The sequence below is a fragment of the Prunus mume genome, linkage group LG3, assembly GCF_029339155.1.
Source record: "Prunus mume cultivar Tortuosa linkage group LG3, ASM2933915v1, whole genome shotgun sequence".
Taxonomy (NCBI): Eukaryota; Viridiplantae; Streptophyta; class Magnoliopsida; order Rosales; family Rosaceae; genus Prunus; species Prunus mume.
In genome coordinates this window covers 11,877,613-11,891,995 of record NC_142700.1, presented here as the reverse complement: position 1 = coordinate 11,891,995, position 14,383 = coordinate 11,877,613, and the positions used below count along the sequence as shown (strand labels likewise).

General features: G+C 38.9%; 2 protein-coding genes across 3 annotated transcripts; both read left to right on the top strand.

The window, feature by feature from the left end:
• Positions 1-2,881: 2,881 nt before the first annotated feature.
• On the top strand, positions 2,882-6,852 carry BEH4 (BES1/BZR1 homolog 4). Of its 2 annotated transcripts, XM_008228158.2 has the most exons (3): positions 2,886-3,536; positions 5,542-6,296; positions 6,373-6,852. In XM_008228158.2, the coding sequence occupies exons 1-3, from the start codon at positions 3,321-3,323 to the stop codon at positions 6,374-6,376; spliced, it is 975 nt and encodes a 324-aa protein (XP_008226380.2). In that variant the 5' UTR covers positions 2,886-3,320; the 3' UTR covers positions 6,377-6,852. The 2 variants fall into 2 exon arrangements, with proteins under 2 accessions (XP_088905042.1, XP_008226380.2); XM_089048916.1 differs by lacking the exon at positions 6,373-6,852 and having other exon boundaries at positions 2,882-3,536; positions 5,542-6,352.
• Positions 6,853-7,725: 873 nt separating this feature from the next.
• LOC103325963 (uncharacterized) lies at positions 7,726-12,560 on the top strand. Its single transcript, XM_008228157.2, has 7 exons — positions 7,726-8,876; positions 9,227-9,466; positions 10,510-10,599; positions 10,697-10,846; positions 10,992-11,116; positions 11,934-12,063; positions 12,314-12,560. Exons 1-7 carry the CDS (start codon positions 8,310-8,312, stop codon positions 12,437-12,439), a joined length of 1,428 nt encoding a protein of 475 aa, XP_008226379.2. The 5' UTR covers positions 7,726-8,309; the 3' UTR covers positions 12,440-12,560.
• The last annotated feature ends 1,823 nt before the right edge of the window (positions 12,561-14,383 follow it).

The window sequence follows — 14,383 nt, the reverse complement described above, 5'->3', positions numbered from 1 at the left end:
TGTGTCCAAATGTTGATTTGATTAAGCATTACATATTGGGGGGCGGTTGACTTTGTCCCGTAACTACTCTTTTGAAAGTCAAAATGCTGGATTTAATAAGTGGGGTAATCGAGTGGTCGGCAAGTTTTATCATTATCAAATGTAATCTCTGAATGAATGATTTGGACTTGTGGAGGGCTTCGTATGTCGTAGTTATGCAAGTAAATAATCATGTTAGGCCAACAATCATGTGTTGAGGCCTAATTTGTGTTTTTGATTAGATTGGATTAGATTAAATAACTCATTATATTCTGAGCATATTAAAAGAAGAAATGGATTAGTGACGTAAGAAGTTTAGGGCCTGTCTGGTAACGTTTTCAGAGAATGTTTTTAGAGAATATTTTCAAAGAATGAAAACGAGAAAACAAATTTGCATTTTCAGGATTCAAGAATGCGTCTGGTAGATTAATTAGAAAACATATTCAGAAAATAAAAACAGTGAAAACGTGTCTGGTAGTACAATTTGAGAATAATAATATGTGAACTATTTTTCAAGTATATTTTTGATAATGTATGTTCTAAAAAGAATAATTACAAAATAATAAAATTCTAATGTTAGAAAAACATAGAATTATCTTTAATAATAAGTGAAAATGATAAATTTAAAAGTTGAATTTTGTTGGTTAATTGATAAACTGAACAAGTATGCATCTAAGAATAGTTTTTTATACATACAAAATTTTTTCCCCCAAAATAAATGCAGATTATTGAGTAAAGAACTTCTTCTAGTAGGATATGAGAATAAAATAAACAATGAAGTGTCATTTCTTTTCAACTTTTATTTTTTCATTAATATTTTTTAATGTTTATTATAACAAAAAAAACCTAAAATTATCTGAAACTATTGTTTAATTAAAACAAGATTATAAAATAAAATAAAAATGTTAGCACACTTTTCCTTCCTCCTTCTCGACTTTTCCAACTCAGAGACTCCCCACCACCCAACTCTCCTCTTTTTTCACTCTCACTCTCTCATATCTCTTCATACATCCTCTCCTCCAATGAGTGCTGGTGTTGCTTGGGTTTATATAACCCATGTGAAAACAGCAACAAAATCACACTGAAACACATAATTCAAACCACCACAATAACTATGACCCTCGATTTGTTCAATTGGGTCGCCGGTGGCTATTACGGTTCGAGTAATTGGGTGGTGATGGTGGAGGGAGGCTGTAGCGGAGGCTATGGCATTGACGAGTTTGATTCAAGCCAAGGATCTGATTGTGGTGAAGGCTGTGGCCTTGAAGTCGGAGTGGGTCTCACAAAAGAAGGCAAAGAGAGAAAGGAAGAGACATTGGGGTGTTTAATTTTTGGGTCTAGGATTTGAGAAAGGTGAGAATGGAATAGAGCACGATGATGTCTTGTTCCAGCCGAAACTATTTCCCTTGTTTTCACTTCCCTCTGAAAATGATGAAAACGTCTAAAAGTTGTTTTCTCGTTTTATGAAGAAAGTTGAGATCGTTTTCAATTCTTCGTTTTCCGTGTTTTCTAACTTAATTGCACCGAATGCATTTTTGGTTGTTTTTATTCTCGGAAAACAGAAAACGGGGTTAGAAAATGATAACGAACGAGCCCTTATCGTTTCCAATTTCAACAAAACCTTACAATTTATCTATTTCTTACCGCCTCGTACTTTGAATTTTGTGAGTTAGACAATCTAATTCAATCTTAAGTACCAAATATGGTCTCAGTGAATTGAATTTGAAGTCAGCTGTCAAGCCTCCTTATTTTGGAGAGTAGAATTGCTGGTTATTTTTCCTTAATTTAGCAACCAAAAAGCTGAAATTCAATACAACTAAACGAAATTGTTATTTGACGGAGTAATGTTTGTCAACAAAGACATATAAGATTAATTAATTAATACAAATTAATTTAAGAAAAAGAACACTAGGAAGGAAGAGCGCTGACTGGTCTCTTAGCTTGATTTTTACACGTGCTCCGTTACGGAGTGGGGCCCTCAGGGTGGGGTTGTTGGCGTGGGGCCACGTGAAAGTGCTGTCCTCTCATGACGCATACTCAGAGGCTGGTCCCAGATCCTGACACGTGAGCCGGACTCTGACACGTGCAAGATTATATGCTCATTTGAAAACGAAAAATAATGAATACAAAAACGACGAATGGGTTTACTGTCGTAGACAGAGACGGTTACGGGACCGGAGCAGCAGAGCCTGGACACGTGTCGAGCGATGCAGCGTTTGTCACAGAGACGGTTGTAAAATTAGGTTAATCTCCTGTAACGCGTAATCGGTTTTTTTTTTTCCCTCTCGGAAGGTAACGCTCCTATAACGTCATCGTTTTGGGGTCGACGTAATTGTCATGTATGAGAAGTGCCATGTGCATGCAGGTGCCAAGTGTTAACCTCCGATCCGATGCTGAGTAAATTTGTTTTGTACCCTAGTCACATTGACACTTACGTTTTTTAACCTCTTGAGCTTCTTTTGTGAATGCATAAAAGAATTTTAAAAATGTTCGATTTGGAGTGTACGTAAGTGAAACAAGAGCATCGGTATCATTATCCTAGAACACTCGACATTATATTTCAATAATCCAAATTGTCTGTTAACGAATTTGAACTTTGACAATAATATTGCTGTTGTACTATCGTTTTTGTACACAACTTAAACAAAATTAAAGACAATAAGCCAATAAATTATTAAAGGGCCCCATTTTTTTCACTCCTCAGATAAAAGGGGTCCCATTGTAAAAAATTACCTTCAATTTCAGAATATTTGGCCAATGAAAAATATTTCCTTTTTGCGTTTCTTTTTCTTTTTCAACTAATGCATGGACCAAAAAGCCAAATATCCTCCTCCTTCCCTCCCTTTCTCTCTGTCTGAGAGCAATAATGGCAGGGTCGTAAAATAACAATTAAATAGGACCAAATACAAGTTCTCCCCAAAATTCTCTCGTTTATACAAACCCCACACATTTTCATGCTGCTTTCACTTCTCATTTTCCCGGGGTTTCATCAGAAGTAAGAAACACACAGCTTCTCCCCTTCCGATTTCGACACCGCTTTCCCTTCAGCCTCCTAACCCGACCTGATCACACAAAGATCCGATCCGATTCAGTGATCCTCCACGAAATTCAATTCTCCGGCCGAGTCGAATTCACTCCAATTCTTCCCCCAAACGTATCGTCCGCGCCGGAGCTTCTATCAGGTTCCGAAGGCTCCAAATTCACGTACTTTCATCTCAGCTCTCAGCTCTCAGCTCTCGTTCTCCACGTAACGGCGTCGTTGCTGTGCGGGCGGCGGTTCAGAGACGAGAGACTGATAGGAGATGACGTACGGGACGCGTATGCCGACGTGGAAGGAGAGAGAGAACAACAAGAGAAGAGAGAGAAGGCGAAGAGCCATAGCGGCGAAGATCTTCGCCGGTCTGAGAATGTACGGGAACTACAAGCTCCCCAAGCACTGCGACAATAATGAGGTCCTCAAAGCTCTCTGCGACGAGGCCGGTTGGACCGTCGAACCGGACGGCACCACTTACCGCAAGGTAAAAAAGGAGAAAATAAAACTCGATTTCTTATTTTACCGTTGTTAAATTGTTCATTAGCAGTATACACCATCAATATCTTTTCTTCTGATAAATTTTTACCGCGGTTGATTGATTCTTAGACAAACTTAAACAGATGGCTGAATTCGAACAGTAGTTATCGTTAGGCTTTTAGCTCCGGCGGACGGCGCAGTTAGCGCGAGTGCTAACATGCGCTGGACGAGCGGTGCACGATAACAAGGGTTGGTTAGGAATTTTGATCATGCTGCCTTAGTGGCGCATTTTAGTAGAAGTATCTAACGTACGCCGGATGCGGCGGCCCATGCTGGCCGGGGCGCTGTCTGGAGTCGAAGCACAACGGCCTGTTTTGCTAAGATGCGCTGGTGTTACTGGCGCACATTAGCCGGGGTAAACAATCAGTGGGGTTAGATTCGGTCACCGGTGTACGTTAGATCTAGTCAGCTCTGTTATTTTGTTTGTTGGCTTTAAGCCTTTAGCTCTTCTTTCTTTCTTTTACTTTTGCTTTCTTTGTATGATCGCTTTTCCGCGTGAAGCACTAGAGAAGCACTAGATTGTCTCTATGATTTCTTTGGCTCCCGATGACTCTGTTAATCTGCAACCCCTGTACCTACGTAGATCTCGAGGCGACGAAGATACCCTTTTTAATTCTTCTTTTTCAAAATTTGCGGCCTAAAATACCCACTTGGGTGTGGAAATTCGAGGCTTTTGAGGGGTACTTGTGTGCCATTTTAGTGAACTCTGATCTCTTTTTCTGTGTTGATAGATTTGGTTAGTAACCTTTTACTTTGTTTAGGAGAACACAGGCAGAGCCTTTTCTGGGTTGTGCTCAGTTTTCCATTTTTTAGATTTCGTTTCTTATCACAAGTTCGTAACTCACAGTTATTAAAAAGTTCATAACTCACAGTTATTAAAAGTTAATAACTTCCTCTTTTTAGAGTCATAGTCACATTGTTTGTTTTTATATGGTACATTACAACTATACATCCTTTGTTAATTCCTCTACATTTAATAAAAGCTTTATATTATCTTAAACAAAATTGCTTATAAATCCAGCTACTATTTTTCGTTTGGTGTTACGGTAATAGCAAGAGTTCCAACAGAAACGAAACGAAATGCCTATACAGAGTAATTTGGTGTGTACATATAATTGCACCTTACATGTGTAATTGAGTTCAGTCACCAAACCATCGAAAATGTTGGTTAATTGAAATGGTCCCCTAGAGGCAACACTGGTTAGGTGTTGAAATTTTCCCACTATGGTTTGGATTCAAGTCATGGTAGTGGTGTTAAGTCAGCAACTTGGGGTCAATTTTTCCCCTTGATTAATTCAATTTTAGATTCATGCCTCCACATCTGCCTTCTGCATCATAGGATGTTGCTGGTACATTGTTTCTAGAAGGTATCATGGTTGCTTTGGATTTTACATCGCTTGGGAAGTAAATATGGCAGGCAACTCATAGGATGTTGCTGGTACATTGTTTCTAGAAGGTATAGTTGACTGTTATACCTGAAATTTTTAGGACACAACTTTGCTTAGGTGTCCTCACGGTATTGTAAGAGAAATGAAGGTTGCCACCAACTGGGAATGTGTCTTATGACTTTTATCCCTGCATATGATATCATTACTTGATTCAGTGATATATTCCTTTTCTCCCTAAAAGAAAACTGTAGCCTGTAGGTGCTAGCGCCCAAGCTGGCACCTTGATATGACCCTGAAGAATGGGAAAATAACTACGTGACAGAGCAATTTATTGTTATACTAGGTGAAACACAAGCAACAGATATATATGTATATGCATTTTCTTATGAATATGGACATACATTTAAGGCTGAAACAGATGAGGGTTCTTCTGTATTTGCTTTGTTATCAGCCTAATTTGTTCTTAATGAACCTCTGACTATGGCTTTATGCAATTACTCTTGAACCTCATTATCTATTTTTGTTTTTTGTTATGTGCAACTTATCATCTTCAAATGTGTGCAGGGATGCAAGCCTGCTGAATGCATGGACGTGGTGGGTGGATCAACACTAGCTAGCCCTTGCTCGTCTTGCCACCCAAGTACTTGTGCTTCCTACAATCCAAGCCCAGGCTCTTCTTCCTTCCCAAGCCCGGCATCGTCTTCCTATGCTGCTAATCAGAATGCCGATGGCAGGTCCCTTATCCCATGGCTCAAAAACCTCTCATCTGGATCCTCTTCAGCCTCCTCTTCTAAACTACCGAATCTCCACATCCATGGTGGCTCTATCAGTGCTCCTGTTACCCCTCCATTAAGCTCCCCAACTGCCAGAACACCCCGAATGAAAACTGACTGGGATGACCAGTCTGCTCGCCCAGGGTGGGGCGGGCAGCAATACCCCTTCCTGCCATCTTCTACTCCACCAAGCCCTGGACGGCAGATTGTTCCTGATCCAGAATGGTTTGCTGGGCTTCGGATCCCCAATGGACCAACTTCTCCAACATTTAGCCTTGTCGCTTTGAACCCATTTGGGTTTAAGGATGAGGCTTTAGCTGGTGGTGGATCTCGCATGTGGACTCCGGGGCAAAGCGGGACATGCTCTCCTGCCATTGCAGCCGGCTCTGATCACACTGCAGACATTCCAATGTCCGAGGTGATTTCTGATGAGTTTGCATTTGGATGCAACGCAGCAGGGCTGGTTAAGCCATGGGAAGGAGAGAGGATTCACGAAGAGTGTGGATCAGATGATCTGGAGCTCACTCTTGGGAGCTCAAGAACCAGGTCTGTTGGTCTGTACATTTGATTTGCTAGATCAAATGGATTATTTGTTTGCTCACTTGAACCATATTATTTACAGGTAGAGGATTGCGCAAAGTGACCGATCACTTGTCATCGAACTAACTCTGATTCCTTGTTTCTGCAATGCCAGAAAAAGGAAAAGGAATCAAGGTGAGCACCACCGGTAGCTCCCTTTCATTTATTTTTTAGATTGTTTCTTTCTAGTTTTTAGTCCTATTTAGTTAGTTATTTCAAGGAGTGGGATAGTTTTCACAACCATTTCGTCATTGTCTCTCATTACCTAAATTTCACTGGAAAGGAGTGGTATGGCTCAATGGTCGAAGGGGATTGAATTGGGCTTAATAGCTGCTCAAAATGGTCAAACCGTTTCCAACGAGTGAATAGATTATAGAGCGTCTCTTCTCTTTACCATTGGCTTTTGTACATTCTTTGACATTATTGGTATGTGTTTGGCATGTTTTCTGTATGACAATTTGTTATTATAAAAATAGGAAAAAAGGGAAGAAAAAAAAAAAAAGTGCTCTTACAGTTTTATTCATATGAGAATTTGTCTGTTTGCCACTGAGAATCAAAGATATTGGAATGACCCCACAGAGATTTGTCGCTTTGAATATCTTCATTTTGTTATCTTTTGACCAAAGAAAGCCCTTGTGGTTTTGGGAAAGTTCACCATGATGAGGACATCTAGATGTGGTAGGAAAGGGCTTTTGTTGAGGAAAAAAAAAAACAGAGAGACAAATTGAGACCCCATCCAAAGTTCATGGTCTGGCAAATTCTCATGTACAACCCTTTATACTCATTCATCAACCACACCACATTTGGCGACAAATGTAAATCACGACTTGAAAATATTAAGGCAATGGCATTTTTTTTTTTACTTTTTAAGACTTGGTCTCAAATCCTCAAGGCATACTTGCCAAAGAATGCACGGCCATATTAAGCGACGCAGTGAAACTGTCTGCATGCATCAAATCTGCGGCAACATAACAGCATTAATATTTCTACCAATAACCCTCGCGAATAGAAGAAAACTTATGTGTAACATGTTTCATACACTTCTCAAGCTTTCTACTTGAAAGAAAATCATTACACTTCTCAAACGAAAAATATTTAAAAAATCGCATTTATATACCACTTTTCTAATAAAAACAAAATTCATAATACGATACACAATACGTTAAGTAAATGTGATACCCATAACATTTTCGGAACAAAACTTTTTCCCAAACAAATGTTCAACCTTAAACAAAGGGTCGACATATATTTTAAATTTTAAAACTTCAAATCTTTATTAAATTTATCATTGGTCAGTGACGGCCTCTACATCCACCAACGTGGGGACCAACATTCCCTCCTCTATCCTCAACTCCACACATCCCCACAACACAAATGACACATCCTTTTGCCGCTTGCGTGGCATCAACGGAAGCTATGTGCGCACTACGCACCCTGCGCCATTTTCAGGCCACCAATCCCCTTTTTATTTCCTACTACTCCACACTTACTTGGTAACTTGCGATTCCCCAAATCAAAAACCCTAATGGCCCTGCCCTTTCATTTTATATTTAGTTGATTCTTTAGAGCTTATAGAAGATTCAAGTTCGAATTTCCCCCATCACAAACATCGTTTTCTCTTTTCAAAATCAGGATTTTTTTGACAGAAAACCCCAAAAGCTCGAAAGCTTTGATTTTCAAGCTCGGAATTGTAATTTCACGGTTTTGGGTCTGGTTGACATCATCAGAAGCTCGAAAAGATTTGTTTTTTCCATTACAAATCTCAAACAGGTTGGGATTTTTATTTTACGATTTAAGATTGAAAACTCTAAGCTCGAAAGCTCAAATTTCAAGCTTGAAATTGTTATCAAAACTCAAGAAAGCTCTGGTTTTCCATTATTAGAAGCTCAAATCAAAATCCTAATCTCACTGTTTCTGGGCCATGAAGAACTTGTGACTGTTTCAGAGGAACAACACAAAAAGCTTTCAACTTTTGCTGAAATGTCTGTGGAGAGGTCCTTCGAAGCTTGGGAGGAGGTTCAGCGCCATGGCCAGGACTTAGCGGACCGCCTTGCGCAGGGCTTCACGGGTTTGATTCAGTCCCACATCAGTACGCCGTCGTTCGCTTGGCCTAACCCTAACACGTCGAAGCTCTTCGATCTCGAGTTCCCGAACCAGAGTTTCGGCAAGAGAGACTTTGTTGGGTTGGTGGCCGAGAACTCCGGGATTAATGGGGTTTCCGCGATTCTCAATATCGGTAACAGGATCGGGCAAGTCGGGGCGGATTTCGGGGCGTGCTTGAATGGGATGGTTCAACAGTTCTTTAGGACCTTACCGGTACCGTTTAGGCATGATGAAAATGCTGCTATAGTGGCTGTTCGAATTGATTCGGATAAGGTTAGGCAGAGAGCAGATGCGAGTTTGAGTGGTAAGGAGGATTTGGGGCCATTGAAGGAACGCTCGAAGGATTTCAGGGTTGTGGAGAGTGATGGTGTCTCTGATGGTTTGGTGGATGAAGAACTTGCTGGCTTGAATCTAAGGTCCGCTGGTCTTCTGGGTAGACCACTGGTAAGTTTTTCATCTTAGCATTTTCATTTTGTTATTATTGTTGTTATCATATGTATGATTATGATCATCATCTTTGTTGTTATCACTTACTTCTCAAACAATTAGCTGCATTTTCGGGAATTTTATATGTTTGTCTCGTTATTCTCTCGTAAAATTTCAAGCAGAGATAAAAAGGAGTGCCTGAAATTTGTATATGTTTGTCAATTTTGTTATTGCTGCAATAACAGGATGCATTTTTTTTTTTTTTGGGTTGGGTGATGCTTGTCAAACTTTTATCATAGGCAAGGTCTAAAGAGCACCTGAAACTTCTACATGTGCATTTTTTAATTTGTCATTCTTATGGAGTGCAGGGGAGCATAAATACCTCAACAACTTATGATAGTAGAACACGTCAGCTAGAAAGTTCTTTCCTTGCAAGGGGAGATCTATGGAGAGTAGAGGCTTCGAGTGGCAGTTCCACCTCTAGAAATGACAATTCATCACTCTTCCTTGTCCAGCTTGGGCCTGTACTCTTTGTTCGTGATGCGACACTTCTTCTTCCGGTGCATTTGTCAAAGCAACACTTGCTTTGGTATGGCTATGATAGGAAGGTATGATTAAATTCATTTGACTAATGGTTTTCTGTTACGTGACAACCAGTTCTTTATCAAACATAATCATAAACATGAATATGAATACTATCTATCTAGAATTAGCATTAAAGTTTGTTTTATGTTTGAGTTGTGCTCTACTTATCTCTTTTTTTTTCCCCAAAATCGTATGATCCACAAACTTGACTGTTTGGAATATCTTTTCTACCTTGCATTTATACTTCATTGTTTCCATGCATCATTTTTTTAAATGCATCAGTAACAGCATAAGAAAGGAATAGTCTTTTACGTAACTGTTTCTTTTATAAGTGAAAGTCTCATTAGAAGGGACCAGAGGGACAGCATCCAAATGCACCAGAAGTACTGTAGAAGAGAAAAACCATGTAAGTCAATAAAAAAGTCTACAAGAGAGAGAGAAACAAATTGCATGGACTATGTGGTGGGACTAATCAAACTGGTTCTCAACAATTGCCAATCAAAACCTTAAGAGAACTTTTAGTTCCTTCAAAAGCCCAGCCATTACCATCCAACCTGCCAGATTGGTTCTACAATAGAGAGGATCGAATCTGGTAGTCTCTTAAAAGAGCACACAAAGTGACTTCTTAATTGTTTGCTCCTCAATATTAAGGAATGTTTAGTTTCTTAGAAAGCCGGACACTTATACTTGAACCAAGGGAACTACAAAAGATATAAAAATGTAACATCTAATGCCTTGTGCTTATTTTCCCCAACAAAATGACAATGCACCCTAATGAAACAGCTGCATCAATCCTTGGCAGCACTTAATATTTCCAAAAATTTAAGACAATTAGGTCTTTCAAATAGTACATTAAAGTCGATCATGCTTAGCTACTAGTTCCATTCTGTTGATGATTTCTTATCCTTCGGATGCTTTTTATGATTTATTTTGGTGATTTTTTCACTTCTTTTTTTATCCTTAGTGTTGTTGTCATGGTAGGTCTATGTCACGTATAGCAGCTTGATTCTTTCCTTGAGAACAATCCTTGCTGTGTTCTCATATGCACATTTGTTTTAATTTTTAGAATGGGATGCATTCCCTTTGTCCGGCCGTGTGGTCGAAACACAGAAGGTGGCTCTTAATGTCAATGGTCTGCCTGAATCCATTAGCCTGTGTAAGTTGATTTCTGTGTCTTCGTATATTTGTTTTTCAGTGTCAGCACTATTATTCGGTTTTTGGGGTTGATTCTCATACGCTCTCTCTCTCTGCAGTCATTTGTTGATTTACAGTTTCCAAACGGGCAATTTACATTTGTATCTGGTGAAGGGCTTTCTACAAGTGCTTTCTTACCTCTGTGTGGAGGCCTTCTACAAGCTCAAGGTCAATATCCTGGAGAAATGAGATTCAGTTTCTCTCGCAAGGTTAGATTGCAAACTAGTAATCTTCTTTAACAAATCATTGTAGTAGTGTTCTCATTTTATAACAGAATGGTCTTATACACATTGGTATTCTCATTAGTTAGTCTTCTTGCTTTAAAAGAATTAAGATAGTTTAAATGTTTCTCAGAATAAGTGGGGAACACGCATCACCCCAATGATACAATGGCCAGACAAGTCTTTTACACTGGGTCTTTCACAAGCCTTGGCTTGGCAGAGATCTGGTCTCATGGTGAGGCCTACAATTCAGTTCAGGTTAGGTTTTTTTGCCGTCTCTCTATTAGTAAATCTGTACATTATTGTCTTTCCATCATTGGTTGTTAAGACTTGTCTCTAAAATGTTGCAGTGAAATGAATGTAACTGTTAATGTTCTGAATCTTATTTTAATATAATGTTAACATGGTACTACCATATGCTTCTGGTCTCTGCACACTTTGTCTCACAAATAAAAAGCTGCGCCGAAAAAAAAAAAAAGGAGAAAACAAAAAAAGAAAAACACGAACGTAAATTTTTTTTCCTAAGAGGGCTAGGAGGTCTGGAGGAGTCAGTCTTTGAGGCCACTGATTGGTCCTAGGAGGTATGTTCCTTTTGTTCTATGATTTTATGGGTGGGTTGGTTGGGCCAAAGCATATTCTCAAGTTGAATTGGGGCTAACGAGAGTAATTTAGTGATATTTCATAGATTACACAGGTGATATATGCATATGTTGCATGTCTACATACTGTAGGAAATGGATTGAAATTTTGGAATTTTTGACATGGGCATGTTCAGCATTGGAGGAATAGATGAGGTTAATTTGGTATTCAGCAGTCTCTCCAAAGTCAAATTGTTTAGTGAGCACAATTCTTTTACCCCATAATATTTTAAGTCCCTGTTGCACTTTTAATGCAATGTGTGAATATTTTAAATCAGCATGTTATAAATTACTTTCTTACATCCCTGTTGAGCTTGTGCACAGCAATTGTATTGGCATCTTGTAACTGGGTCAAGTAGTTCATGCACATCCTTCCAGTGCTTCAACAGTCATCATACTTGGTGTTGACATGTTTCATGTAATTTTACAATGGTCAGTTTATGCCCCACTTTTGGTGGAAGCAATCCTGGTTTGCGGGCAGAACTCATTCACTCAGTGAAGGAGGAGCTCAACCTGATATGTGGTTGTGCATTCACACCACATCCTTCTGTGTTTGCTTCAATATCTGTAAGTTATTACTGGCACCAGTGTATATTTTATAATTTTCAGCCTTTGCCTATAGGTCTCTGGGCTCGTTTGTCACAATATCTAGAACAAGCTTTGTGGCCTTTGCTATACTGAAGTTTTTATTTTCATGTAAACATCTCAAAGAAATTTTTTTCATGATTTTCAAGTAAACAACAAAAGTTATTAGGAGGTTCTAGGATTTTTTGTTTCTTACTGTCTTCTTCTTCTTTATGTGGTCTGGCATGTTCAGGTAGGCAGATCCAAGTGGAATGGAAATGTTGGGAACTCGGGGCTAGTTTTTAGAGTGGATACCCCGCTTACCAATGTTGATCGACCTTCCTTCTCTGTTCAGTTAAACAATGTCCTTGAGTTTTGATTGTTTTGGCTCCATAGTCTGCAAATGCAAGTGTATATAGTCTCAAGCTCTGAAATACAATACCACATGTGAATATGTGAATGTTCTGCTAATTATACAAATGTTCCCTGTTTTTCCTGTATTTGGGAGCGCTTATTTTTTTTCTTTCTTTTCTGACCAGCTGCTGATTTTCTTTTGTAATCTCTACTGTATAATTTTTTTCTTCGCATGTAATTTTTACAAATTTAAAATTCTGGCCTTCTAAAGAAAATATTCTTTTCATTATGGGTCTCTTCAAATATGCCTTAGTACTAGAAAAGATGAATTGAAATATTCAGTGAAGTAATGAACTGAAGTATTCATTAAATTGCAAGATAATTAATCTGAGTTCGAGTTAGGAACTATTTACTCACTACATTTGAACTCGAGTTCGAGTTTTCCATTTCCTAATAATCTTTGATGGAGTTTCCCATTTCTTAGTGTTATTTTCTTTTTCGCAAGGTAATTCCCAAGTCAGTATCTTAGCTTGGGCAATGATTAATTTCATTCAAAAAGTTTGATAAAATAAATAATGAGACAGAATTCAGAAGACACTTTTTCATGCTTGCGTTTCCATTGTAATTAACGGTACATATTTAGAAACACTTAGCTGCTATATCCTCATAATCTTCCATGGAAACACTTCAGCTGCTTTCTGCCAGAAGATGATGTTTGAGTGATTAACTTTTTAAACCAATTTTGGGTCTTCCCCTTCGGACAGTTATGGCTCTAAAAAAGGCTAGGATAAACACCAACTTTGTCAAGAATGACATAATGCTTGTCCACACAAATGTTGTTCTCCTCCAATACCATACAAACCTTCTCAGCTGAGGAATCTCAGACTGAAGCACTAATGATCCGGCATATATTTGAGGTATGCCTGCAACAGATTGAAACTCTGCTCTTTGTTCTAGTATCACCTTCAAACAGGCAGTTGGCTCAAGTCCTTCAATGTGATCACTCATTTTTATGTCCAGAACTTGGGTTTCTGATTGTAAACCAGCAATAAGAGGAGCACTTATAAGAAAGGTTTCGATGACATGAATTGGCCCTCTTTTGAATCGCAGCATGCAGGGATAGCTTGAACTAGCAGTGACAATACCATTTGCTGACAAGAACTGTACCCTTACCTTGATGCACAAGAAATGGTAAAGTCATAATAATGCATTTGCAATTAGGTAAAAAATGAGACATAAGCATTGCAATAGTGGCTATACAGATTTTAACGGAAGCTCAAGGTTGATCAAATATCATACCTGAAAGACACCTAGTTTGTGATTGTATTCGGATTCAGGCATGGTCAATGAAACAGCAAGCTGCAGTTTGTGATTATAAGGTATAACACGGTCACCATGGGCACCCGAAGACGACATGAGGGGAACAAAAGCTACAGGACTTGATTTGGTGTAATCAGAGTTCAGGGTCTCTGTGGTCTGAATCGAGTTCTGAACTAGGTGTTTCATAACAAATCCACTCAGTACAAACCCAGATGCCAGAATTCCAAAAAGCATGAAACAAACATAGATTGACCTGAAGAAAGCCAAACCTACTTTCACTGCAAGTGACTTTTGGGCTTTCAAGCGCTCAGATACAGCTAAAGTGACATTTGTAGATGTGACACTCCACATTCTCAGCAGTTTTTTCATCAAATACCCTCTAATGAGCCTCAAGAGTTTGAAACGGAAACAACAAGAGCATGAAGGAAAAATAGGATAACCGAATTGGAAAAGTGAAGAGGCTGACCATTAGACTAAGTTGAAATCCTATGATTTTCATCAGCAACACCACAATGAAGGCCAAAATGTTCAAAGGAAATGGATTATAGCTTCCTAATAGAGAGTTAGCAAAATCCTTCCATACCCTGTCATCTGTGTGAAGCGAAGGAAATGGATTACCAGATTTTCTGCGTACCCTTTCATTTTCTGG